At 48.2% G+C, this 27870-nt stretch overlaps 1 protein-coding gene across 2 annotated transcripts; it reads left to right on the top strand.

Annotated features, from left to right (window-relative positions):
* The first annotated feature begins 680 nt into the window (after positions 1–680).
* Positions 681–26256, top strand: ARHGAP19 (Rho GTPase activating protein 19). Of its 2 annotated transcripts, none has more exons than XM_039554197.1 (12): positions 681–750; positions 12949–13214; positions 17145–17225; positions 17570–17779; positions 18337–18563; positions 19052–19138; positions 20067–20132; positions 20865–21053; positions 21736–21834; positions 22429–22521; positions 22994–23062; positions 23535–26256. In XM_039554197.1, the coding sequence occupies exons 1-12, from the start codon at positions 689–691 to the stop codon at positions 23589–23591; spliced, it is 1506 nt and encodes a 501-aa protein (XP_039410131.1). In that variant the 5' UTR covers positions 681–688; the 3' UTR covers positions 23592–26256. The 2 variants fall into 2 exon arrangements, with proteins under 2 accessions (XP_039410131.1, XP_010408169.1); XM_010409867.4 differs by lacking the exon at positions 681–750 and adding an exon at positions 10029–10132.
* Positions 26257–27870: the final 1614 nt, after the last annotated feature.

Below are 27870 nucleotides of genomic sequence, written 5' to 3'. Positions count from 1 at the left end.
AGTGTGGAGGTTCAAAATGCCAAGGGACCACTCCAGCTGAAATCTAGTCAATTAAAAAAATATTACGTTAATTCCTAGTCCCCTCAGCACTCTGATCTAGAGTTTCAATTGTTTCTAAATTGTCTTTCTGCAGTTGCTACCCGAGCACTGCAGATGCAGCAAGTGTGCAGGGCCATAGGGACCCTTACTGTGGGCAAGCCAGGTCCTTTCACCCACAAAGGGGAAAAAAGGAATAAAACTGCTCTACCGGTGTCTATGTTCTCTAATTTGTCCTTGAGGGAGAGCAATGATAAATACTCAAGCCGAGATAGGAGTTGCAGTTTATGGTGCAACTCGTGCTTCTTTGGAGCATTTGGTGCGGCCTCTGCAGGCTCGGGGTCTATCAGTCCCCGTGTGCGTTTCCTTGCCATGAAATGGCTGCGGGTGCCGCTCTGCAGCTGCGGGCCGAGGCTCGGGGTGCGGGGGTGCTCAGCACTGCGGCGGGCAGCGCCCAAGGCCTGCGCCGCCGGCCTACAACTCCCAGCGCGCGCGCCGCACCAGTGGCCGTTCCCGCACGCCCGCCCCCTCGTGCGCGCGGATCGGCCGGTGCCCGTTCGAACCGGCCAATAGCGGCGGGGCGGTGCTGGCCGCAGCCAATGGCGTTGCGCAGCGCGGCGGGGCGGGGCCGAGGGGGTGGTGCGGCGGGCCAATGGGCAGGCGGAGCGGCAGGTATGAGATGGCGGCGGGAGCACCGGCGTCCGGCCGTGGCAGGTAGGAGCAGGATCCCGGGCACCCCCTCGCTCCGTCCTGGGCCGGCGGCGTGTTATCCTCGGCCCCTCCCCGCCGTGGTCCTGGTCGGGCACCTGGCACCAGCCGGTGGGCAGGCGCCGGCCTGTGCGCCTCGGCCCGCCCATTGCGGCGCTACCCGTGCAAGCAGCGCCGTCGCTGTTCCCGCTGCCGCGCTGCCCGCCTGTGCCCCAGCACCTTAACGGAGCTGTCCGGCTCAGTGTTCCGGCGGCTCTGGAGCTCGGCTGAGCCTCCACGCAGTCCCGCGGGGGTCACGGTAGGACCCCGTATCCCCGCGGGGCCCGTGTCCCCGCGGGCTGGGCAGCGGGAGAGCGCTCCCCGCAGCATCCCGTTGCTGCATTGCGGGGAAGCGCCGCCCGCGCCTCTGCAAGGGGAGAGATCCCGCTCCAGCCTCCCGCCCGGGCAGGGGGTGTTCCGGGGGGGTGACGAGGCGCCGTGCAGCTCTGCCCGGCCCCGCTGCTGCGGGGGCCCCGCCGGGCTGCGCCTGGGCTGCCTCGCTCCTCCTGCAGCCTCGGAGCCGGCGCCGAGCGCTTGGCAGTTGCGGGCTTTGGTAGGGTGATGGCACTATATAGACTTGCTTCGCATCCAGCCCTCCTTCTCCTTCGCTTTGTCCGCTCTGCGCGCGTTATTCTGGCTTTCCAAACACACAAGCGGTGTCAGCTTCACGTAATTCACCTTTAGCACACACTTCTGTATGCATCACCATTCTGTTACTGCTGCATTAAAATGGCAAGGGCTGCATGAGCACTCGCTAGAGCAGTGTTGTCGGCTGACTGTTAAAAGGCTGCAGTATCTTTTTTTTTCCCTCTCTTTTTTTTTTCCCCCCCCGTATGTGTAGCTGCAAACTGAGTATCCTTTGAATGGTAATTCTTGTGGATAAATAAATACAGTTGAGGGCTGAGCCAGGTTCACAGCTGGTGCCATCCTGTTCTCTGCTGACTGGGACCCATCCCGATGGCACTTGCTCTGCTCATCTGGGGGCACTGCTGTGGTGCCTGGGTTGGGGCAGAGTATTGCCCTGGAAGGAGGGATGAAGAGATGGTGCTCATTGCGGGGTGTTTGGGCAGGGAGTGCCTAAAATGCTGGACCTGGTAAAGGGATGAGTATGCTCAGTGTAGCTGATACTTAAAATGCCCTTTTGGATAAAGCATTTTTAACATGGCCTGGATCAGCCTAAATGACTAAATTTATTTTTTTCTGTTGGCAGTTGTCCTTAGGAGCTATTCCCCTGCTCTTTATCCCCCACCCCTCCGCAAGTGATTATGTTAATGCAAAGCCTGAAGTACAAGTTTTCCTCCAGCACTGCCTGTTACCCACAGGTAGCGCTAGAAAATCGATCTCTTGCTTTGCTGGTCTATCACCACACAGACCACAAAGCTTGCTTTTTTCATGCTTTTGCCCCTATTTCCTCTCATCTGGAGAGAAGGGCAAGTTAGCTAGTAAAGCTTGCATGCTGTGCATGTGGTATTACAGCATGCTGACTTAAAGACTGGAATTAAAAGCTGGTTGTCCTAAACTCCTTACCAAATGTTACTGAACATGACAAAAGATGATTTGTGTGGGTCTCTCTAACCTCTGCCTGGTTCTTCATAACTGAGAGTGAAGATTGCAGTGTGCCAGAGTGCTCAATTTCTAAAGAGAAACATCTGTCTGTTTAATGAATGCATTTAATGTCTGACTCAAGCAGTGCCTAAACGCTTTTTTGCCAGGCACTCGTGTCGGCCATTTGATACGGCAGGGGTGGGATGAGCGGAAGGGAAAAAGCCATGGGTCTGGAGGAAGCTGGAAAAAGCCATAAGGCATCTTGCTAAAGCAGCTTGATAGAGTGGCACTGCACAACTGGACAGCAAGAGCTCACATTGTAAACAGGTTATGAAAGGAGACACAGTTGCCATCTGTGTTTTACTGGCAATGGGAAAATGTTCACTGTAAACATGACTTAATGGCAAAAAATCAAAGTGACTTGCTGAGGGTCAGGCAGAAAAAATGGTTGATTTCAGAGTTAAAGCCAAGTCTGAACACATGGCTACTTTTCTCTGAAGATAGCCTGGGAGCTGAGGACAATCTTATTCAAACATTCCCTTTTCCACAGCCCTCATGAGAATTTTTGAGATCTAGACTTGAGTTTGACCCCCTACTCAGTCCAAGTCCTGTGAGGTACACATCTGAACCGAACTCAAGGCCGTGTTTTATTTGCAGTATTTTTGTATGTTTGCATGTAACACCCTGTCCTGTTCCCATCCAGGGTGGAATGGGCTTTGACAACAGGATCCTTGTTCTGCTACACTTCAGTTTATTGTCTGTTTGCATGAAGGGGGAGCATTGCTTCCCACATAGCCCAAAGCAGCGTCTGGGTCTCCTTGCCAGCCTGGTCGTTGCCTTGCTGCTGTGTGCACATTTACATGCCTATGAAAATGTCACAGAGCTTCGTTATCACTCCTTTAAAGGTGCCTGGGCACTCAGTTCCGTCTGAAACTGAAGTGCTGAGTGCTGGACACTGCTGGGAAATCAAATGCCTTGTCCTAAAGGTCAAAAGTCCTCAGCGTGTGTTGGTTTAGTAAGTGGCGTGAACAGATGGGAAGGAGATGGGGCAGTGTGGAAATGTTGGCTAATATCAAATGGTTGCACTGAAGTCAAGTCCGTCTTGGAAATACTGTCCCTTGGAAATATTGTCTGTATGTTGGCTTGGGCTCCTGGTTACAGCTGAGGCCTTATATTTTGCAGTTGTTTTGGACCTAGTTCTTTCTGTAGGATCTCATTTTCACTTGCCCTTTAGCTGGAGGCAGGAGCAGCCTCTGCTGGGTGCAGGCACAGCTCTGCTGTGCTGCTGCTGTGCAAGCTGTTACCAAACCTGTACTGTGATCCTAGGGGCTGACACCATGTTCCCAAGTCACAGGGGTCTTGGAGTCAGCACGGGCAGAGAAATGGGAAGAAATGTGACTGCTTGGTGGGATAAATTTGGTTGATGTTTTTCAGAGCTTCACAGGTCTGTTGTGTGTGTCCCTGGCCTCTCATCCTGGTAATGCATTACACTTACTGTGGTGTCTGACAAGAGCATTGGACCCTTTGCTCCAAAGTGCAAAACCCTCATTCCTTGACTCCTGGCCTTTCTCACCTCTACACTAGGTAATTGCAATTAAGCTATCTAGAGTTTCCTCATAAATTTTATTTTCAGAAACTGTAGATAGCAGGGAATGTGATAAGCTGCTTAATAATTGCCTGCCAGCTGGCTTACAAGAACTTTTAATGTGTTTGCTTTTGGCCTATAAAGCTCTAATAATTTGGAGTCCAGCCAAAACATCCTTTCTTCTTGAACAGTAATGTGGCAGCTCTGATTTCAGAGGCAGGAATTTCTCAGGGGAAATGGCATTAGTTTTCCTTTTTGTTTTTCTGGAGCTCATACTCAAGGTTGAAACATAGCTTTATGGTTTGGGACTTCCATATGGGCATTCCTATAGCCCTGCTTGCAAGCTGTCATATAGCAGGGGACAAGCATGCTGTGGCTCTCTGTGCCTTGGAGAGCGGGAAGCCTTTTAGGGAACATCCTCACAAGCTCTCAGGGGCTCCTGGAACTCTCCTCACACACATGCCACTCTGCGTTCTCTTGAGTGGCCCCTGGAGCAGTGTATAAATATATCACAGTTCCCTGGGCTCTGCAGTGAGTTGATCCAGACAGAGATGAACTGTCAGGCAGGATGGGAAGAGAAGCTGCATCTCACCAGAGTTGCATAAAGTGACACTATAGCTTATTGTCATATGAATTCTTGTATCTGTGCACAATATTCCAGTTTTTGACATCCTAGCCTGCCCAGATCCCCTTCAAAAGCCCTAGGTCCCCACACTGCTCAGTTTGGTGAGTTAATTGGGCTGCTTTGTGCATCTCTGTCTCTCTGGTACCGCATGCTGTGCTGCTCTGTGGTGGGCCCAGCCTGTTTATCTGTGTGCCTCAGCAGCCCTGACCAGATGTCACCAGCTTATTTAAATGCTGGCATGCATCCAGGTGTTCCTCATCACAATTCCAGCTTGTAAGAGTTTACACATCTGGAACAAGGGATGTGGCCTCTGACATACTCAGTGGTGTCTGCAGAGGATTCCTGATGAGGAGGGATTTGATGTGCTGTCATCCTTTGCAAACACCACTGTGATACAAAACACAGATGCAAGGATGCAGCTTGTTCACTGCACCTCTGGAGCGTTGTGGAATTACAGAATGAACAAAACCAAGAGCTGTGATTCCTGGGTACCTTCGTCCTCTGTATTTGCTAGGCTGTGACTACAAAACCTCACCAACAGTACTGTGGGGAGCCAGCTGTGGGTCCTGACCCAGGTGTCAGTATCTTCTCAGTCCAGAAAAAGCAATGGCAGTCAAGCAAATCTGTGAGTGCTGCAGCACACTGTACTCAAATTGTGGTGCTTTGCTCAAGCACCAGTCTACCAACTGATAGTGGGATGGGATTCCTATATGTGTTCTGGGCACCAGCTGGTGCTACCAATTTTGGGTATCATTCTGTGGGAGGGCTGGAGGAAAACATCTGTCCTGCCTTGCTGGGTTGCTCTGAGTTCCCAGACTGGTTGCTACAATAGCTTGTCAACTTTGCTGTGTTGTTTTTGTGTAATTGCTTGATTTTTCATGTCAGAAGTAAACCTGATTGTTATGGGTTGCTGTCTATAGACTGTTCTGCTCTGACCTGGACACTAGCTTGGAGCTACTGGACTGAGAAGCATCTAGATGGTGTATCTTTGGTGGTCTCTGAACTCCATTTCATCCTGCCTCTGAAGGATGTTCTAGGGCTCTTACCTTCAAGAGTAAGGGTGACAATCAGAGGTGCATGCAGCATTTTGGAGTGCTAGAGGCCAAGGAGGTATAGGTAGGACTGGGTCATGCCTCTTATTGACTTCCAGTACACTCAACATGGGGAAGTAAAGAGGATAAAGACATTTTAAAATGCGAAGAGCAAGGGAATGCTATCATTATTGGCAACTGGAAAGTACCCACTGGCACACTGGGGGTACAGCCGACACATTTGGTGGGAAATGACTGTGAGGCTTCCTTGGGCTGCATCCCACCCTGCAGTGAGGGTCTGGATGTGCCACACAGTGCCCTGTGGCACTGCCAAGCTTCTCCAGCTTGCTGGCACTGCTGGCTTGTCTCTGCCTCACCAGCGGCTCCCAGCCAGTGTGTGGCAGCTCAGCTCTTGCCTCCTCAGCCCCATGTCCCAGCCGTCCCTGCCTGATAGCTCTCAAACCAGCTCCTTTGTGCTCAGTCCCATGCCACCCCTTGCACAGAAGCTGGGTTTCTTCTAAATGTCTGCAGTGTGACCTGATTATTTTTCCTGTCCTTCCTCGCCCTCCTTTTTAATAGTGTCTACAGAAAAGCTGGCAGAGTTCAGTTATATCAGTCATGCTGACTGATAGTGCTGCCTCTCCTCTTGGGATTCCTTCTCTTTTCTGTCCCTCCAGCATTCATTTCAGATTTAGCTATCAGCACTCTATAGACAGGGTATTGCCTTTGTTCTGTTTGTACAGCACGGAGCACAGCGGAGTCCCCAGCTGTGACCGAGGTTCCCAGTGCCACAGTGATAAAAGTGAGCAGATCAGTAACGAGAAGAGGCAGCTGCTGCCATCTAAAAAGATTCTGGTTTGGTGCTGGTTTCAGTGAAATCAAGATTGGATCTAAGGCTCTTCTATTGCTGCTCCCAGTAGGAGTTTATATTAAAATAGATACACAAGTGCATTGACAGTCATGAGAATCAGAGCAGCATTCCTATTTAACGCTGTTCGACTGTTAGTCTGATCTTAAGGCAGAGCTTGCAGATCTTTAATGTAAAATTGCTGGATTTCTGGTGGTAGCTGCCTTTCTGCATTTTTACAGGTCGTGGGTAGTCAGCTGAGCCATCACAGAGTGTGGCAGCATCCAGACCTGTGGTGGTGGCACTGGGAAGGAGACTTGATGAGGAGCAACGCAGTGAACATGCAGTTCCTCTCTAAGGCACCCCTTGGTTCTTTCCCTCCTAGCACTAGAAGGCATCTGGATGCTCTGATGTTTTGATGGCTGATTGAAGTACTGCTTGATTGACTTTAAAATATTCCAGTGGCTATTATTAAAAATATCACAAAGAATTCACTCAGGTCAAACTCGAGAAATTTCATGCTGAAATGCAAATTTCTTGATGTTTCACATATATCAAGCTGTCTTGCTACTGCTGTTTTCTTTGACGCTGGTAATATATTGCATTTTCATTTTCTTCCAAAGCACAGACCCCCACCCCTCCCAACCCTTTTATCTTTTCAGATAGGTCCATCTTCTCCAGATTCTCATCACAGATGTGTAGCCAATGTTGCCAAGATCTACTCTGAGTCCTTTACTGACACAGAATTTGCATTCATAGATGATAGCAGTGGCATGGATAACCAATATACCTGATTTCCAAAAGGTGGCCAGGAGTTGCATTAGTTCCAGGTTGTTGAGCACAGGCTACCATCACATAACAGCAGCTTTCTTAGCCAGCTCCTTGCTGTTTAAATTGTATATTATTATCTGGTTCTCATAGCCAAAAGGCTGAATCACTCTGTGTAAGCTATTTAAATGTGAAGAAAGCAAAGCAAAAATTAAAAAGGCAGTGTTATCTCATAAGGCTTACTTGTGTCAAGGCTAGAGACAGTAGGCAGGGATTGGCAGCCACTGTGCTGTGCACTGTGTACTCATCACAAAAAGACTCGGCCCCTGAAGACCTTATGAGTATAACCCTGGGCAAAAATTACTGCGTGTTTTTCTTGACATTTTTCAGAGGCAAATCAGTCATCCTATGAAGAGTTAGGGTGCCAAGTCTGAGGTCTGAATGTGATCTTTGTTACACCATCTTGCAAGAATGTCAGTCTGAAGTACAGCCCTCAAAGCAACTTTAACTGTGAAGTCAGTTCTAATGTCTCTGCAGCCCGTTTCCATTAGACTACTTTTATTTTTTTATTCTTTTTTAATCTAGGAAATAATTTGTCGTCTAGTCCTTTTGTACTTAAAATGATTCCATATAATTCCACTATGGTTCTTTCATCTCTTTGCAAAATCTGGGATGGCTCCTATCTGGCTCTGAAAATACTGTCTTCAGACATCCTCATTAATTGATTCCTTACTCTGGCACAATGTAGGAAACAATGCTACTTCTCCCTCCCTGGGGAAATCCGAGCCTGTTCGCATCTGTCCCATGTCCCTTTGTGCTTAGCCAGGCAGAGAATTGTTCATGTTTTGTGTTCTTCAGCACTGCCTGCTTATCACCCTGCTCTTAATATTTGGTAGCAGCCTGTCTCTTTCTTATAATCGAAAGATTTTGTTATTATAGAGGGAGATTTTTGTTCTATTATCTTGCCTTACTTTCCAAAGCTCTTTAATCCTTTTACTCCTATATGGTAAAACTTGTCTACTGTGGTGTGTCTGAAGCATTAGGGCCTTAGTGATGACATACAGAGTGTGCAAAATGGCACTGGAGATGGATTTTGCCCACTGAATTAGGCACATCAGGCTCCTCTGGAATCTTTAGCTTTCAGTGTATCCACTTTCCCAGCTAGACAAACACAGCTGATGCCTTGCCCCAAAGGTAACTCTTCCTTTACTTTCTTTCTTGCCTTCTGTTCTCCTTATGCTCTATTTCATGTTTCTTGAACCTTTCTTCTGTCACATGTGTAGACTTAAAACAATATCAAATCTGTGAAAGCCACTAAACCAGCTCCACCTCACCTATCCAAATGCAAGCTTGTTGCCATGTGAGCTAATCTGCCTGCTTGCACAGCTCTTGCACCACAGGTTTGATCACCAGATTTTCGCAGTTAAAGTCTCATTTTTGTCCTGGTTTCCACGGCATTTCCCTGGCCTGGATCTAGTTACCTTAGGGATTAATTGATCCATCATGATTTTGACCTCCTGCACCATCCACTCCCCATGAAATGATGGGGCTGTCATGCCTGAAGCAAAAACGTTGTGTGTGACAGACAGCTTTCTTTGTGACTTGGCCGAGATCACAGGCTTCGCCTCTGAAGGATACTAGAATGGCAAGAATCTCAGCACAATATAGGACCCATTTTTTTTAATCTGCTGTCTTAATCACAACCCTAGTAGAACGAGGTTTTATTATTCATTGGGATTTGATTATGTTCATGAGACTGGAGAGGAAGCTATTTATTCCTTTATTTTATTGTCTTTTGACGTGTCGTAAAGCAATCTGAGATCACAGCATATAGAAAATATAACTCTGTAATTGCAAGCAAGGCAAAAAAAAAAGGCAATAAACTCCATGAATACATGTTTGTCTCCCCTTTGCTGCTGTTACATAAACTGTGAGTGTAGGTAGAGTACATCCATCTCTCTTTTTTAACAGGAAAACAGCAGATGGGGCACATGGCTCTTTCTGAAGGTTATGGTGTGTGCAGCAGTGAGGATTGGCAGGGTTATTGTGTGTAAAGCCAGTGGGGGCTTTATCTTTGCTCAGAAATGGGGTTTGCTTCACATTTCCATTTTGATTAGCAATAATGATACAAAGGCAAATTTTCTGTGCAAGGAAGAGCTGCTAATAAAGTGACCTTTCAAAATTAAGTAGCTCATTGAAGTGCTATATCACAATAAGCGTATACAAGGCTGGTCCCAGCTGCAGCAGGCAGGGAAACTGGATGGGAATCCAGAGAAACATGGAACGGGAATCCTGAATTGGATGAACAGCACACGGTGGCACAGCAATGGTAGCAAAGAGCAATGGCCAGGTGCTGTTTCCAGCCCTGAGGGGCTGATTACGTGCTATGTCTTTGAAAGGATCTGAAAGTGTGAAGGGCAGGCGCAGAGAGTGTTTCTAGCAAGGTTTTTGGGCACGGGGTTGTGCAGTTAAGGGACTTGGCTATTGTCCTGCCAGTGCCGTAACATCGGTTGTGCTTGGATGCTGTTGGGAATGTGTTTGCATGGCTTTACTCATGGTAAACACAGGGTAGACTTGGAACTATTTTGTGGATTCCTCTTGGATACAGGTGGAAAGCACTTAATACCACGCTGGTCCTAATTCAAAACCCTGGTTTCTATGTAGGAATTATTTGCAGTTAAACTCCAGCTACGCAGTCTTTGGCAAGAGACATGAATCAATTTGTCCAGCTTTTCTTTTCTGTTTTGTCCCTGTGTGAAGGCTGATGCCCAGTGTGTGCCAAGGGGGCCTTTCAGACCCAATAATGCGCCCTTGTGTCTCGTAGCATGCGTGGAATTTGCATAGGCTGTGCTGGGACAGGCAGGTTTCTTTTGTTGCTGGAAACAAGGAGCAAGTTCTTTTCCCTGTCTCTGCTTCCTAATGCCTCTTCAAAAGCTCTCAGCACTCATGTAAGAAATTTACTTTTTTCTATTTATTTTTGCATTAAATGTTGTTAGACTTTGTGCAACTTGTAACACAGGCTGTGCAGAGAAGTCGTGTCAGTCAGTGCTAGTTGACAAAATTGTTTAATTTTCTTTCTGTGAATCTAGATATCTAATTGTCAGAGGGAAGAGATAATCTGTGATGCTTGATGTAACTGCTGCAAAATATTTGCATATCTTCTCTGTGGGGAAACAAAACTGCTAGTGAGTGAATAACAGTGCACGGATCATTGCAGGCAGGGTCACTGGGCCTATACACTTGCTATTAACCCTTCTCAGGATCTGTATTGCCACAGAATGAGTTGTCATGGGTTTCAGGCAAAGGGCTTGCTCCACATTATGGGCAGAGCTGGCACTTGTTTGTGCATTGTAGCTCTATGCAATGAAATGTGAATATGATCAGATCCATTGGCAGTTGCTTTTTGGCAGCTGATACCGAATTGTTGCATTTTGGTCTTGATTTATTGCAGATAACAAACTGCTGAAAAACAGGCTGGGAGGTGCTCAGCAAAATATGGCCCCCATTTGGAGTCGGCAGTCTGCTTGCTAGGCCACTGAGCCAGGCAGCTGGGAGCCTTTAAGAGCTTTCTAAAATTTTAGATGACCTGGCAGATTGCCTTGCAGTCTGCCTTGCAGACCTTCTTCCTCTCCATCCTCTTGAAGGCGTCTTTGGCATCCATGGAGAGCAGTGGCAAGGGGAGGGGGGGTTTGGTATGGATTCTCACGATGCAAGAGTTGCTGAGAGCCTCCTTTCCTCTTGTTTCAGCAAGTATCTTTCTTCTTGTGGAGCCCGAGTCCCAGCTTCTGTTCTCTTATTCTGATCACGCATCCTGGAAATCCTTGAGATAGTCTTTCAGGTCAAAAACATACAGCAGTAGCTCAGATAACTGTTGGGTTCACAGATAATGTGCAGAGCTGGGCTGGAGTTCAGGTGACTTGCCAGTATGTGCTTTGATGTTGACCTGTCGTGAGCTACTGTCAGTTTACATCAGAACAGGAAGTTGCTGAGGTCTCTGAATTAGTAGTGAAGGGTTCTGTTGCTTGAGCTAATGGATGTGAGGTTTAGTGGGCTGCAAATGCTTTCTGTGGCAGCTGTGGTGAGCAGGGATGCCCAGCATGGTCTGAACACAGTGGTATGGCCTCTAGCCTTCAGTAGTGAGGAGAGGAAGATCAAGGTGCTCCAGCCTTCTGTAGAAAAGCCTGTTTTGAAGGGAAAGCCTTTATGGGCTCAGGGGTGTTCAGCAGAGCACTTGCGATCCCCCAGGTGCCACACTGCATCTAAGGGACTGATGTGATCCCTGGTACATAAGCACAGCATCCCTATTAACTGTGCACTTGGCAGCTGCTCTTGGAAAATGGTGTCCAGCGAGAACTCCCAGCTGAGGATGGATGTAGAAAGTGTGGAAAGTATTATATAAGAGCTAAAGAATGCTTAAAGAATTGGGGAATGTCACAGGGTGAACACATGCAGTATGTGGAAGCTGAGTGGGTAGGCATCCTCTTCCCAGAGCCCTGGAAGAACTGGCACACCTATTCCCAAAGCCAGGCTATCACTTCATAGCTGAGTATGAAATCAGGACAGTAGTTCATGACTCAAGAATAATGACACTAATCCTCACCTTTAAGTAAAAGAGTGGCGGGAGAAGCAAGCTGGGCTTGACTTCAGAAACGTGAAAATGTTTGAAACAGTGGTGGGAAGATGGTAATGGAAGACCTAGAGGTAGATGGAAATTGGGATGAAAGTTAAGTATGAGCATTAAGAGTGCTGATTAACATGAGATATCTCTTTGATAACTCTTTGATTTGATTTTCAACATGGTGAAATGTACCTCTCCTCTGGTAGGGTTATGTACCTGTTCTAGATAACCCTTAGCAGAGCAGTGTCTCGGGTGCATCCCCTTTCCCATGCCACATAAGAAGCTATGAAATGAAGAAAGTATGTGTCAGTAGAGAACAGAGAGGTCAGATAAAGGGCATGAAGAGGTGAAACAGAGGTAAGAACTGAATGAGCTGAAAAGGGGTGGTCTAGGTGAAAAGTTAGTAGGGGTTCCTCAAGGACTGATCTTGCGTGGCTCATGACAGTGAGTTCTCACTTGCTCCAGACTCATGCGGAGCTGGCAGAAAGCAGTAACCAGTAACCAAAGGGTTGGCAGCATGTCACCTGGGAGCACCCACAGCAAAACTGAGGGTTCAGTGTTATTGCACATTTATGACCTTAAAAACAAAGTCCCAGGACATGGGAACTATCTATTTGTTGATAGAAAGGTAGGTATGATAGAATGGCAATGTGAACTGATGAGTGTAAGCTGGCCATGAAAAGACTGAGATTGTTCTTCAGACTTTCAGGCCACTGGAAATGAATTTTCCACTGGGGAGGAAGGGAGATAAAACCAGACTTAAAGCAATAAGTTAATGTAAAATATATTGGGTATTATATAATATCTCTGCCAGAGCTAGTAGGATGTAGATACAGTGAAACAAGTAGTAGAGATGTAGAGTAGTGAAAGTTTTCACTGGGTGTTGCCATGTGTTGCCTATGTCATCATCATGCTCTGGAGTGCTAGCTAGTCTTAGGCTGTGTTGTACAAACAGTCCAGAAATTATTTTGCTCCATAGGGAAATGTAACTGTGCTGTGCTGAACACTCACCAAAGTCAGACAGTGCTGTTGGTGTAGGCTGGTAGCTCCTGTCAGCAGATGTCTCCTTCAGGGCAAACCAGCTGGCTGTAAAAACCAAAGTGATGAGGAGTTACTGTATTTTTTTTTCCTCTTTCCGTTTTTCAGTGATGCCATCTGCAATTTTGTCATCTGCAATGACTCCTCCCTCCGCAGCCAGCCGATCATCTTCAATCCTGACTTCTTTGTGGAAAAGCTGCGCCATGAAAAACCAGAGGTGTTCACAGAGCTGGTTGTCAGCAACATTACCAGGCTCATTGATTTGCCTGGGGCAGAGCTGGCCCAGCTAATGGGAGAGGAGGACCCAAAGCTGCCTGGGACAAACAGCACAGCCGCTGGATTTTTTCGTTCTCTGATGTCTCTTAAGCGCAAGGGTGAGTATGGATGGCATGAAGTCTGGTGCCCGCCCTTAGAGCAATGCTGCCATCATTTGTTACACTCAGTTTACAAAACTTTCAGCCCGTAGTTTTGAGCTTGTATGGAATGCTTAATACTATGGTTTTGTAATCTCTGTGGATGGCACTTCTAGAAAGGAGCAAAACAGGCCAGGAAATTGATCCCAGAAATGCCCTGCACTTTGAGAATACCCTTCTTCTGGGATTGTTGCTATGGTGTATGTCGAGTTGGCTTCATTGGGTCAGCTGCCCACTGTGCAGCTCAGAAATCTGTAAACATCTTCCATCCAAATGCCAGTGCTGCTCTGATCCACATCCCAATCCAGCAAGTCAGTGACAAATCTCTGCAGACTGACTGATGAAGCCCAGTGTCAACGCTGGGAGGTGACACATCTTTCTTTCTTAGACAAGCATTCCACCCGAGCTTTCTTCTTCTAAGCTGACTGTTCTTATCTTCTCTGAAGTTCAGCTGTCTTGGTTGTGAAATATTAGCCCCAGGCCCTTCTCAGAATTCTTCAAGTGTGGTTGTGTTCAGATCCTTTCCTCTTCAATGGCTGGCATTTACCACTCTGTTTTGTTGAAACTAAAAGAGTGTTCTAGGTGTGTTTGTGTCTTCTCCCACCTTTGCCCACACTCAAGGGGAGCCTGGTTCTCCTGATAAGTTCAATTAAACCTTCTCACTCATCTAGACAGAAGCAGTCTCCATCTGGGCCCCTCACATTCCTCCTCAGCTCTGGTTTCCCAGCCTAGACTGGCTGGCTGCTGGCAGAGAAGCTGTGAGCTGGCTTCAGATGTTGGCAGCCTGAGGGTGAACACTTCTGATTAGTCTTCCCCTTCGTTTGAGCAGTTCTGCTGTTGTGAGTATCTCAGAGAAGTGAACTATTGCTATGGCATAGTTTGACTATGGCTTTTTTCTGTCTTCAACCATTATATAATTTCTCTGAGTGTTTCTGATTCTACCAAGCCTATTCCTCCATTGTGTTTCTTAAGGACAAACTCCACAGCCCCACTGATCAGGCAGAATTTTCTGGTGCTGGCTTCAGCCCTCCACTTCTGTCTCACCCAGCAAGAACCCTGGTACATATACTTGCCCTAGGAAAATAGAAGACTGCAAATCAAGTCTTTTAGTATCCTTAGATAAGAATTACTTAATATTGCCATGACTTACTTTGCTGCTCCATAATAACAGGTCTTTGTGCTGCCCCTAAACTGCAGTTAGACTGTGCTCATACCTGTTACTGCTCCTGCCTCTTCCCAGACAGTAGCAGGACACCTTAAATTCAAGCACTTGCCACTTGACAAACAGAAGTGAGTGAGTAACCAAACTGAAAGTGTTTTCTTAGTGTGTATGGAAACCCCCATGTTCTTGTCCAAACCTTCCAGTAGAGCCTTCTCTAGCTCAATTTTTTATTAAATTATCTGTACTCTGCTGGAGCACTGCTTTTATCAGACCTGACGTCTCATGCTAACTCTCTTCCCCAAGAGCTCTGCCTTCCCCCATTCAGATGTCTCCACGGCCATGTGTCACTACAGCTAGCAGATGTTTCCAAGTCTGCTGGCTGCACTCCCAGGCTGCAATGGCAGTGTCTCCCAGCATTGACAGGCACTGTCTGTGAACTCCTTGGCCAAACTCTGAGAAAAAGAAGTTTGTGCCTACAGAGAAAATCAGTTTCATGTACTGTGTTTCATCTTGGAGCCATCATTTGTTTTTCTTCATGTTATAGACCAGCTAGAACAAACAAGTTTTATTTCTTCAAAGCCAGAGGCCAAGGACCATAGAGCTCAGAGCTGTTCAAACTGCAAATACTTACAACTTCTTTGAGCATCAGGAAACTCAGCCTCATGCTGCTGCTTAGTTTCAGAAGCAATCGTACAATAACATCTAAGCCTTTGTAATGCAGCATCCATTCTCCAGACACGTCTTTCAAGTTTCTTTGAGAATCAAATTCTCATTCAGATACCAGCTTCTGACTTCAAAACTAAATCGAATTTGTCAGGCCCTGCATGTCTCAAGAAGATGTATTTTCCTCTTCTATTCCTGGCCACTATTGATTCTATCTGTTGAATGTCTAGTGAGTTTAGTTTTCTTCAAGGACAAGAATCTTTTGCCAATCATTCTTTCCCTTTGCACTCAAACCTTTCAGATCTTTCGTGTGGATCAAGAGCTCACATTGCCCTCCTTTCTCTTGCAAGACTGAAGCATGCGCTTTATCAGAGTGAGGTCAGAAAGTTCTTGATTTAACAGGAGGCTGGAGTTCCATGGTGGCTTACCATGTATTTCAGAAGTCCTGGAAGAAAGCGGAACATTCTTCAGGCGGAATAAATTTAGTTACACAGGAAGGCTGCTAGAGAAGTCCATAGGGTTAACCAGGTCTCTCCCACATGCTGTGAGCATCAACACCACAGAGCACTAAGATCTGTAGCACAAGAGACCAAAAGCTAGTAAAATCAAAATGAGATATGAGGGGAAAAAAAGAAAAGGCAAGAGAAAGCTTGTGGGGGACATAACTTTTATCAGACCAGCCAATGCACTGCTTGGATTGCTGGGCTATCAGCTGTAGCAGCGAGGAGAGGAACCTTCAGTGCAAGTGTCCAGCCTGCCCTCAGAAGTGACCCATGTTCCTGGCAGTCTGGTCATGGAGAAGGGAGGAATATTCTTTTCTTACATCTGTTGTCTCTTTGAAGCCTAAGTACAAGGGCTGGACAAGCCAGCTCTGTATCTGGTCCCAGTTCTCAGTCCCAGTCAGCGTGCTGTGGTACAGTCTCTCCAGTATCTTGTCTCCAGTTCAAACCTATATGCATCTGAGGGAAGAAGTGTGGTGCCCAGAGTTCTGGTTGCTGTCAGTGAAGTCTCTGGGAGTTGTCTCCACTTTCTGAGGGACAGATCATACTGGCTCTGTGTGTGTGACAGAAAAATGCATTCACTAGCAAGGTTGCATTTATTAGAAAACACTGTCCTGCTGGATAATCACTCAGCTGGAAGTCCCTCTCTGGACGAGAAGAGTATTCTACATTGGTTCATCAAATACCCTTCAGTTAAACGGACTTCTCATCTAATGTTTCCTTCCCTGCAGGGTCTCCTTCCTTTCAGCTCAGTTGCTTCCATCTTTTGGGGCTATAGCCTGTGTTATTTACAGGCGTTCTGGAGCTGGCAGCTCATGCCCAATCTCAACCCCATGAAATGGGAGCAGACTCCAAGAGTGAGAGGAGCCCAGCTCATTGCTTTGCTATTTTCCTTCTACGTTGTCCAGCTTTCATACTTTACTCAGACCAGGGCAGCTGACATGGAAGAGAGGCTCACTGGGATGAGGAAATTCCTTGTTTTACCCCTGCCTGAAAAGAAGGCTAGTGTAAGCCAGTCGGATTATGTCTGCTCTGCGCAGAAGTGCTTATTTTCCTCTCCCATAAACTCATAGCTGCACCTCTTCTTTCTGCTTCACTTCATGTTGAGCCACAACGAGGATTAATCTGGACATTTCTTCCACAGTGTGGAGTGTGCCAATGTGTCAGGCACCAGGGCTGTCCAGGCTCTTACATCTGCCCTTCCCACTTTGCTCTTTTCATAATGTCTAGGCTTGCAGATTCTATTCCATTTAAAACTGAAGCATCTGTTCTGGTGTTGTTTTTCCTTCAAGGGCTAGAGAATATTTGCTTTAGCTGATAAAAGCTGTAATTAAACTGAGGTAAGAGGCAGGATGATGAAGCCCATGTGAGTACAGCATGGTGAGATGAAGTGACTTAGTTTGGAGTGTTTGTGATATCTCACATCTGTGAGGGTCCTTGTGACCTTCACCGTTAACATTTTGGCGCACTAGTCTTTGCATGTTGAAATCCTGTTGTTTGGGGAGCATTGATTTGTGTGGCTGTTGGGTTCTGAGCTGCCTGGACACGTTGTCTTCTGTTCTGCAGAGAAAGGGGTGGTGTTTGGCTCACCGCTGACAGAAGAAGGCATTGCACAGGTTTCCCAGCTAATCGAGTATCTGCACAAAAGTAAGTGGCTCTGTTTGCTGTCTTCTATCCCAGCGGGTATCTGTCTGGCCTACCTCAGGTCTCTGGTGCAGACAGAGTGACAAGCTCTGAGCTCTCCAGCAGCAGGAGTTTGGGACTGCACTGGGCAACTGTTCCCCAGAATTGTCTAGGAGATATGTTGATCTATTTCCCTCTGTACAAGGACTTTTTCCACTGATGGGAGCCAGCTTGAAGTCATGTCTCTGAATGCAGTTCACTGAGGTTTGCTGTCAAACTTGGGAAAGAGGAGGGAACTGCTTTAGTAAGAAGGTGGGAATTCAGCTTCTGATTACTCAGTGCCCTTTTTTCTCCCCGCTGCCAAGCAGATCTAAGAGCAGAAGGCTTGTTTCGAGTGCCAGGCAACAGCATCAGGCAACAAATCCTAAAGGATGCTCTGAACAGTGGTACAGATATTGACCTGGACTCTGGGGAGTTTCATTCCAATGATGTGGCCACCCTACTTAAGATGTTCCTGGGTGAATTACCAGAGCCGCTGCTGACACACAAGCACTTCCATGCCCACCTCAAAATTGCAGGTGAGTGGGCAGCAAGAGGCAGTGGTGGGCAGAAGGACTGGAATTGGTCTCCTAGAAAGCATGCTAGGCTGTGAAGTATATTCCTTAAAGGCAGGGTAAGAAGGAATCTTCCTGCCATCTCAGCCTGGTGATACTGGAGCTGAAAATCTTAACAAATCAGACAAAATCTGTCTAGACCATTCTACTCTCAGATACCACAGGGGTAAAACCCACAGTGATAACCTGGGTCTCCACCTGTTTTATGTCCGGGGTTCTGAGCAAGTTGTGGTTTCTATGTATTTAATAACTGTTATTGAACTACCTTATGTGAACTTCCTCCATTTTGCCATCAAGCCATCACAGCTCTTAGCAGCTCTGTTGTTCTGTGGGAGGAGTAGCATAGATTAACACATCAAGTGGGGAGCTTGGGAGCTGGGGGGAAGAGGGATGGAGGGCCAAGAACTGTGCAGGGGTTTGTAGGAGATCTGCATACGAAGAGGGAAGGGCAAGCAGTTGCAACAGCCTGCTCTGAGGGAAGGTAACGTGTGTCCTTCATGTTCTGCCTTGTGATTTGGCAGACCTGACGCTGTTTGATGAGAAGGGGAATAAGACCAGCACTCCAGACAAAGAGCGCCAAATAGAAGCCCTCCAGCTGCTGTTTTTGATCCTTCCTGCTCCCAACCGCAGTCTGCTCAAGCTGCTGCTGGACTTGCTCTACCAGACCGCCAAGAAGCAGGACAAGAACAAGATGTCTGCCCACAATCTTGCCCTCATGTTTGCACCTCACATCCTATGGCCCAGAAATGTGAGCATTGCCTCAGTGTCTGTGGGTGGGATATTGCAAGGTAAAAAGCAAAGGCTTGGCCGGGGAAAAACCCAAGATGAGAAGGTTAAGTATTGACACAATGATGTGAGGGTTGGAGGCTGTCCTCCTGGAAGGACTCAATCACAGTGTTCAGCCCAGACCTGTCATGGGTCTCATTTGCAACTTATGCATCTTCTTTTTCAGTAAAATTGAAAGCACAGCACAGTCGTGCTTCTTAGAATATCAGCTCCAGAAAAACCTTGCAGGTCTCTCTGCAAGATTTCTTGTGCTGCTGGTGAACTGTTTGGCCACAGAGTTACCTGATTCTCCTCTCAGAGCAACTTTGGCTCTGTGAGCTCTGCTTGTTGGCGTGCTATGAGCCCTGCCTGCCTGTCACTTCAGAGTAGGTCTCCTGCTGTGGCAACTGTGTGTGTCTGTGTCCTCCTCCCCTCCTAATGGATGCACCTTTGGCTGTGTCCCCTTGCCAGGTGACAGCAAATGACCTTCAGGAAAATATCACAAAGCTAAACAATGGAGTGACCTTCATGATCAAACATTCTCAGAAGCTCTTCAAGGTAAGTGTGCTTTGGGGTCTTGCTCTCCTGCCTCCATCACCAGGAGACTGAATGCCCCTTGTCCAGACAGATCCATGTGTTAAGTGTATATTCTGTGGGCTCTCTTCTGCAGTATGAGAAGGAGACTTTCTACAAGAAACTGTTCCTTTAGTGACTAGGGAGGAGGTCTTTGCTGGGCAGGCAGCTCTGGAGGTGGCTTTGTCAGGGCAGGTCGGCAGCACGGTGCAGTGTAACACTCCCCTCTGCTGGAGACCAGCACCTGCTGCCCGGCAGGAAACCTGGCTCCCGAAGGCAGGTACGCACCGGGCTGCACTCGGGTTCTGGCAGGATAAGGAAATGGAAGGGATTTGTCCTGCCTGAGTGCTGCCAAGAGCAGAATCCCTGATGCAGGGGGTTGTTTTGTCGTGAACTTCTCTGCAATGGTCATAAGCCCACTGCTGTTACGGGCACTTTCCAGCTCTGAGCAGGGTGCTGTGGTAGGACAGTCAGGAGTGTGGGGCTTTCAGCAGGTTCCTGCAAGGAAATGTTTCTACAACAGGCAGTCTCTTGACTTCTCAGGACCTTCCTGGTCACTGGAGGCATTTGCTCCCTGCAGATTCCTCCCATGGAGAATTCCCCTTGTACCTTCTTTGTCAGGCCCCAGTTTGGCCAGCTCAGAGCTGGGGGAATTACTTAGAGCAGGGTTCCACAGGAACTTTTTCCTACTCTGAGTTCCACTTGTGCTGAATGTCTGCATGTAAAGGATACTGTGAACAGGGAGTATGTTGAGGACATGAAATTCCACGGCTTTGTTTGACCAAAATGGCTGAGTCTTGATACAAGTGGTTTGTGTGGTATGGTTGAAAAGCAGCTATTGCTGGAACCACTGTTGCCCCAAGGCCAAAGATGCTAAAGGTACATTTGGCCTGTTCTCTCCTCTTCGTCACAGGCTCCGGTGTACATCCGGGAGTGTGCTAGGCTGCACTATCTGGGATCCAGAGCCCACACATCAAAGGTAAGGCCAGCAAATGCAGCGCCTGCCCTCCATGAAAGGGCAGAGGCTCTGATGCTATGAAGGGATCTTTGTGAGTGATAGAAGCTGAAAACAAACCAAGTCATGAAAGAGGATCTGTCAGAGGGCAGGAGCAAGGGAAGCATATGGTGTGGTAGTGCAGGCAGCTGCATTAGGGAAATTGGACAGAGTTGAAGCATCTGTTAATCAAAAGCACAGGGAAGGAAAGCTATGAGCCCCTGTTTAGCAGCAAACCTGCTCCCTTTGCCCAGTACATGCAGCACCTGCTCCTCCACAGGGCTGTGCCTTCCAAACAGACAGACATGCCTGCTGCCATGGCCAGGATGCTTGGCAGAAGTGCTGAGATAAAGGCTACTTGCTGTCACTGGGACAACATTTGTGTCTTGCCAGCAGATGCTTCCCTGCCTCACATAGCTGCAGAAGAGGGAAGATGCATTGCAAGGAGCTGCACTGACCCTTCTCAAGCCTGGAAGGGCTTCTGCAGCTGGCATCTGGGAGGGGAGGGAAGAAGCAATGGGGTCACCTTTGTATTGCTATCACCTCTTCCTGGCACGGGGCCTGCTGATGCAGTGCTGCTGCAGAGGGGTAGGGAAAACACAGCCCTGTGCATTCACTGGGGTTGAAGGAGCTCACGAGACTCTTCCTAGGCTGGCTCAGATGGGTGGCTCATTGGGATTAAAGCATGGCAAGCGACTGCTGTCTCCACTTTCCCAGGACGACCTGGATTTGCTGACGTCTTCTGGCTCCAAGGAGCTGCAGCCCCTCAAGTCTCAGAAGCGAAGCCGGCTGGACTCTTGCCATCAGGAGGAGACCCAGCAGCGCACAGAGGAGGCACTGAAGGAGCTCTTCCGCCACGTCCACAATATGCCTGACTCTGCAAAGAAAAAGAAGCTTATCCGGCAGGTAGTGTGGGGAGGAAAGATATCTTGGGGTGTGCTTGTCAGCACAGTCCTGGGCACAGAGCTAAAGGCAGGGCCTTCTTTGAGAGCTGCTCCTAATTCTGGGTGGGCTGGGGAAAGTGGGCTCTGGGCTGTGTAAGGGGCAGAGCTGTAAGAAGACAGGAGGAGGTGTCCTGGATGTTGCTGTACCAAGCAGTGCTTTTGAGCTCTGTTTTTTAAGCTAAGGACTTGCTAGCCAGCAGTTTCCCAGTCCTGATCATGGCCTTGTTGAGCTTCCTCCCTCAGAAAGGGAAAAGTTTCTTCCCCTGTTGCCTGCAGGGAGTGGACAAACTGGTCTCCTCTTGGTCTCAGACAACTTGCTGCACCAGACAGACTAGTCAATGTGGTCAGCACCGGTCGTGGCTGCCAGCCTCCAGCTGCTGCCCAGCCTTCTTTCTGCTCCCAACATCTGCTGCTTTTAGTTAATCTGGTAGCCAGCACAAAACAGTTTTTCACCCAAACTCCCTGTAATTCTGGGTGGAAGGTGTGGCCTTCCTCTGCTTTCTTCCTCCTGCAGCTCTGAGCTGCTCCTCCATTCTGGGGGGTGAAGGAGACAAACTGAGTTCTGGGACAGCAGGTAGAGCAGCACACAGCAGTAAGGGAGGGGTGTAACTGTGCTAACATACTGCCCTCATGTTTCCTTCTAGTTTAATAAGCATCCAACAGCTCTGACTCCTGGCTCCGATGTGCCCACATCCCCAGCACCACGCCGCACCCGCTCACGCTCCTTCAGCGGCCTCATTAAGGTAAAAGCAGCCTCTGACCCTTGCTCTCTGCTGTGAGTTTCTGATGTTGCTTTCTGCTTCTGCCTTGCCCTGCCTTGAATGAGACCCTCAAAGGGTAGGGACTCTTCAAAGTATTGCCTGCCAAACAACACAGATCCACTGGGGCAGAAAAGGCAGCACAGTGACAATAAGCCGTGTTAGTATAAGGTGTAATTATCTTGAAACACATGGCTGTAGGATCTATGCATCTTTCTGGAGAATTGATTGTTTCCTGAGATGAGATGAGGATTGACAGGGAGCTGTTCATATAGTCTAGCATGTTAGCACAGGTTTTAGCACTTTGGGGGCTGCCCTACAGCAGCATGTACCTGCTTCTGACAGGCTGGGCTCCTGGCCAGGCCTCAGGTCAGCTCCCCAAACCCTTTACAATCAGGCAGGCTCAGCCTAGTGGTGTGGTATTTTGGGTGGTTCTGCTTTGCAATCTTTGTCCCAGTTTGGCTTCCTTTTTTTCTTTCCCAGCATCCAACTGCTTACCAGCAATGCATCCTGCTCCTTCCCTTTCTTTTTTACTTTGCACTCTACGCACTAGCCAACAGCCCTTTCTTCTTACAACAGCGGAAAGTTTTGGGAACTCCAGTTATCCTGGAAAGGAAGAGCAGGGATACCACACCAGAGCCTGTGCGGGTCAGCAAAGAGAATGTCCAACTGGTAAGAGCTGCTCCCAGCACCACTGAAGCTGCTGGTGGGGAAGTGTGTGAGGGGAGTTTGAGAGCAACTTCAGCAATCCTTGGGGAGCTGTTCTCTGCCCAAGAGAAGGTTTCCAAGTTTCTTTTGTATGATAAAATAAGGTCCTGAGAAGCTGCTCCAAGGAGAGCAGAGCAGATGGCAAGGACAGCATCAGACCAGGGGTGACAGCACTGGGCCTCTACTCCAGTCTTGTCTCACTGGCTTTGTCCTGCCCTGGGGCATTTTCTTGTGCCCCCTTCCCTCTCTCTCATCCTCCTCCACAGGTTGTACAAAGCCTGCTGCCTGTATGCAGTAGGGCTGTCCCATGGCCCAGACAAACCAAGAGTGGATTTGGGTGACAGATGCTCTTTGGTGGTACAGGCTGCTCCCAGGGAAGGCTGTGGATGCCAGTTCATTCACCAGCTCTCTACTCCTATTGTCCTCTCTTGTCCAGTTACAGAAATGTGGCTCTCCAGCTCACATGTCCCAGGCAAAGCTGAAGTCTTTGGAAGGCCAGAAAGAGGTGAGACACTTCCCCTTACCCACCATTCCTTTTCCCACGGGGAACCTGGTGTGCTGAAACCTGCCGAGGTGACAGCAGACACTCAAAGCTCTGCGACAGCTGTGGTGCCCCAGCTCATAGCAATCTGCTCTGTGCCGAGCTGCAGGCAGGTGATGTGCTGGAAGCCAGACCCTGAAGGGTCTGACAGCCCTTCTACCTGTGAGTTGGCAGGCTGGCTGTTGCAGGAAGCAGAGGGAAGCTGCCAGCACAGGGGAGTGCTCACAGCCTGTCAGGGTCGCAGTGGGACAAGAGGTTGGTGCAGCCCAAGACCAACTGTGTTTCTTTCTGTCTGCTCACTGCCTCGTCTAGAGCTTTAGCAAAAGGTGTGGGAGGCCTACAACAGGGAAGGGTCCTTGCAGGGGAAGAAAGTCAACCTTTTCTTGCATGGTATTCAGTATCTCAAGCACTCAATTGCTCTCATTCTCTGCTACAGGAATCCTGTAGACGCATGCGAGCTCGCCTGCTTTCCAAGGATTCATCGTCCCTCTGAATCGCCTCGCACCAACACGTGGGTGGGGACTGCCCAGCCTCGCAAGCTGTGAATAGAAAATGTGCTGCACTGAGAGGGGAGTGCTGCAGGCTCACGGCAACCCTCACCACCCAGCAGCGCTCTTGAAACTGGACCTTTGCAAGGATTGCAGGGATTTGTTTCTTTCTGTATATAAATTATACTTCATTCTACTATGGGGCAAACCACTATCTAACCAAAACTTGTGCAGCATGTCTGACCTGCTGGCTCTGGGAAGAGCTGGAGTGCTTACAAGGAGAGCCCTGTTCATTGCAGGGCCCTGTGTGCACTCACAGCTTTCTCTGTAATGTTGCTAGGCTGTATTTTTTTGCTTTTCTGCTCTGAGTTTTTAACACACATTGGCTTGTTTTTGCTTCCTCCCCCCTGTTAGCAGTGAGAATGATGGGCTGCAACCTTTACCCACATCCGCACAGCTAAGCTTGCCTCCAGGCCTCCTCTGGAGGCATGCCCTTCTCTGCTTCTGGGCTCCATTTTGCTCTGCTGTTTCCAAAGGGCTGGAGTGCACAGACGGTACAGAGCACAGGATGGGCCTAGAAGGAGAGGCTCTGGATGCCATCTTTTCAAGTGGGGCCAAGGGAAAGCAGCTTCCCCAATAAACTCATCCCTCTATTTCAGCTTGAGCTGGAGGCAGCCCTTGCTCGCTGCCTTCGTGTTTCAGTGGCACAGCTCTGAACAAGGAGTGTCTTGACTTTGTGTTCACCCAGGGAGGCTTAAGCTGAGCAGAGCAGGAGGCTGGCAAAGGCTGTCTGGGGCAGAACAGCCTAGTCTTTGGAAGTTAGGGTGCCTGGAGCAGGCAGTCTTGTGGCTGTGTGTGAAACAGAAAAAGAGTGTGAGAGGTGAGAGAAGGCTCCAGCCATTTGTGATCTGCTGCAAATGGTGCCAAAGGCTTTGGCTCAAGATATCTAGATGGCTTGTAAGGCAACTGGCTGATTAGTCATTAAACTGGGGGAAAGGGCTGAAGCTGGGTTCAGCTCTTTGGTCTGAGCTGCAGAAATGAGATGAAACCTTCTGGATATGGGATAAACCCCAATCACAGCTGGCCAGTGTCAGCGGTCTCATTAAGCCAAAGTGCTCCAGTAAGCCAGTCTTGCCAATAACCTGTCTGCAAGCACTCCAAGGTAGGATACACACAGGATCACTACTGTGAAATAAAGATTTAATCAGCTAGGGGACCATCTAAACACTTCTCAGCCCTTCTCAGCAAAGCAAATAATCTCTGGAATCCAATTATATTTGTCTTCTAATCTTTAAGAACCAGCAGCCAGCAGGAGTTAGAGCTCTGTTCTTGACAGCTTTCTGAAACAACTGGTGGCACGAGGTGTGACTATTGGGATATGAGCAAGGAGTTCAGTCTGACTGGCTGGAGCTGTCAAAACAGGGCATTGGAGCCCTTTGCAGCTTAGCTGGAATGTGTCACTTTTTTTAATTGTGATTTTTTTTTAAGATACAAATCTTTGTGCTGCTCTATACAAAGGGTAGTTTTTGGTATTTTATCAGGCATGCCTGACCCCAGTCTGACCCCAAGTTGAAGCCTTGAAAATATAGGGGGTAGTGAGACTGTAGATGTGTGAGTTGGGAGTTGCTGGTGTTAGGAGCCTCTGTCACAGCAAAGAGCGAGCTGTGGTTCTTCAGGGACCAGACTGATGATGATGCTGTGAAGAAGGGCAGAGGCTGTTTGCTGTGGTAGTAGTATGTGCTTTTTGGATGTGTCTGGAATCATTCCCTTCAGAGGCTGAAGCTATGTGCTTTTCTCCAAAGGGCACCGTGAGTTTTTCTGTCTGCAATTCTGCCCTGTCCCTGCAGCCTGCTGTTAGCAGGGACTTGGGAATCATAGCTCTGCCTCTGACCAGAGATGAGGCACAGACAAAGGTCAAGTGGCAGCACAGGGAGAGCTGGGTCTGCTTCTGCTATGTCTGTTCTTACTTGCATTGGGGGCAATTGCTGGGTGAAGCATTTGTTCACTCCTCCTCTGCCCATTGTCCCTACTTGGTGCATTTCATATCTCTCTGTATGGGTGTCTGCTTGGCAGGGCAGTCTCGTTCCTAAAACTAGATACACTGCTCCCATATAGATGAGAGGAGTGTAACTCTGCTGTCCCCCCTTACTGATGGCTCTAGCTCAGGGGCTCTGTCTGGCTTCTGGCACAGCTGAGATTTGTTCAGCTCTAAGAAAAGTTACCTATGGGGCATTGGCCAGGCCTTCTGCATGTGTCAGATGCCTTACCTGCCAAGGGGGTGGGTGCTGTCTCCAGACAGGGCAGAGGGGCTCAGTGCTCTGGGCTTTAGTCTGTGGTGCTGGGCTCGCCATGCTGAGGATGGTGGTGGGTGGCTGACAGATTCGGCCCCTAGGATCTTGGCTGTTGCAGTCCCAATGCATTCACACTGTCTCCCAGGCACGGGAGAGTTTTAGTCATGCTTGGATGTGTCTCGTTTGTCCGCCCTGTGCAATGACTCATAAGGATGCTTCTTCCCAGAGCAGCTGCTAACTGTTCCCAGAGTTTATCGTTTCCAAAGTATTTTTAATCTTTGTCCTTATTTATATATGCTATGTAAGTACTGTTGCAGACTGTTGCCTTTCTGTGTGTTCATGTGAAAACACCACATTAAATGCTTTTATTTTTAGTGGTTTTGCTTGGTGGCTTAAGCAATTTCATTGGGACAACAAGGACTCCAATCCACCTCCAAAAGGAAGGAAATGTCTGCTTTGAAACCCAGAGCTACTACTCATAAGTGTGGGGGTGCTTGGTGAGGTGCTGCCCACCTGCACGGCTGACACTGGCCTCCCATGGCACTAGGGCTTGAAAGCCTCTGGGGTGCTTGCGTGATACAGGGTGCCCAGACAGGCTGCCTTTCCCTTGGAGGTATGAAGTTGGACCTCTTCGTTTCCTGTCTTCCCCCTGCTGTCATCCAGGGTGATGGGAAATCAGGTTTACAAAGAACACTTTATATAAATAATGGATCAAATGAATAAATTTTGCTCTGTAGGGCCATTCTTCTCTTGCCACTCTTGGCTGCCAAGAGAGGATGCTTTCTGCTTGCATTTTCTTTTCCTCCTTCTTAATAATGGTGTCTCAGATTTTATGCAGATTATTTCTCTGTGAAGTTCTTCCACGTTTGAAATGCCCTGGGCTTGCTTGCCATAGCTCAGACACTCATTAACATCCTCGCCATGCAATTGAAAAACAAGCAGGAGAAGGAGCAGCACAGTGTGTTTGAAAGCGGCGCTGCCTTCCTGTGGGCTGCGCCCCGAGCGAGTCCCCTTCTCCTCCGTGGCTGCAGTTGGGTGTCATGGGAATGATGAGCCCCATCTCCCTGGAGCTCAGGGAGCGGGAGGCGACGGGCCTCTGTGCACTTCAAAGTGGGCATGAGAGTCTAGAGAGACATTTCTCTTCTTGAGCATATTGAACAAAGGAATGCAAAACTCACAACAGCTATCTTCAATACTGCAAACCCAAATATCACCCCCCTGAAAAGCTGTGATTCAAAGTGACAGCTTTATCTGGCTTACATAATTTAAAAAATGAATGGTTTTTGGCTTCTGAAGCTGCAATCCAAGCACTTATGCTTGACTGCAAGTGAAAGGGCAGCAGCCACTGGGACCCAACACTGGGTGAAGGTATATATTTAAAGGGGGATTACTCATCTCTCAGTATGTTTGCTTTGGCCTGTTGGTATGTACACACAGCAGTGGTGTTACAAAGCAAACAGGCAGTGCTCACCTTCATTTCATTAAACAGTTTTTATCTCAAATTGCACAGCACAGACTTGCAAGTAAGTTCTTCAGAGTGTCACTGCTATCTAAATAAATTTTTGCAAGTTGTCTTGATTTTTTTTTTTTTTTTTTTAACTGCTCTGCCCTGGTTTGGAGTTGAAATAAGATATTTTCTCTTTCTTAAATTATCATGTGTGGCTGGGAGCTGTCATGTTGCTGCTGCATCTCACTGCCTAGGGCAACAGTGTAGACAAAAACCATGACTACTGCTAGCGATAGATACTGGCACCAGCCAGACCAGTTATCAGGCTTTACAATCTCATTGGCTTGGATTAACTAATATTTTTTCATGGAGTGAATAAATTACCATGTTTAGTTCTGTTTGCTCATCTCTCCAGTGAGGGTTTTGTGTTGAAGCTCATAAACTGTTCAGGCATATAGGTGCCAAGATCTCTGTGCTGGGTCCCACTTGTGTTGTGGACTGGAGTGGGATCTCAACTGGCACCACTTCTCTGGCCCCATCCTGCTC

Source organism: Corvus cornix, chromosome 6 (assembly GCF_000738735.6).
Source record: "Corvus cornix cornix isolate S_Up_H32 chromosome 6, ASM73873v5, whole genome shotgun sequence".
NCBI lineage: Eukaryota > Metazoa > Chordata > Aves > Passeriformes > Corvidae > Corvus > Corvus cornix.
Note: the sequence above shows the minus strand (reverse complement) of the source record. Positions and strands in the feature narration are given on the sequence as shown.

Bases quoted from the DNA above. Each gene is read 5' to 3' on its own strand.
- ARHGAP19 (XM_039554197.1), top strand. From the start codon at position 689: ATGGGCAGGCGGAGCGGCAGGTATGAGATGGCGGCGGGAGCACCGGCG. The intron at 21,835-22,428 runs GTAAAAGCAGCC...TTCTTACAACAG, and splicing joins CCTTCAGCGGCCTCATTAAG to CGGAAAGTTTTGGGAACTCC. The intron at 23,063-23,534 runs GTGAGACACTTC...TCTCTGCTACAG, and splicing joins CTTTGGAAGGCCAGAAAGAG to GAATCCTGTAGACGCATGCG.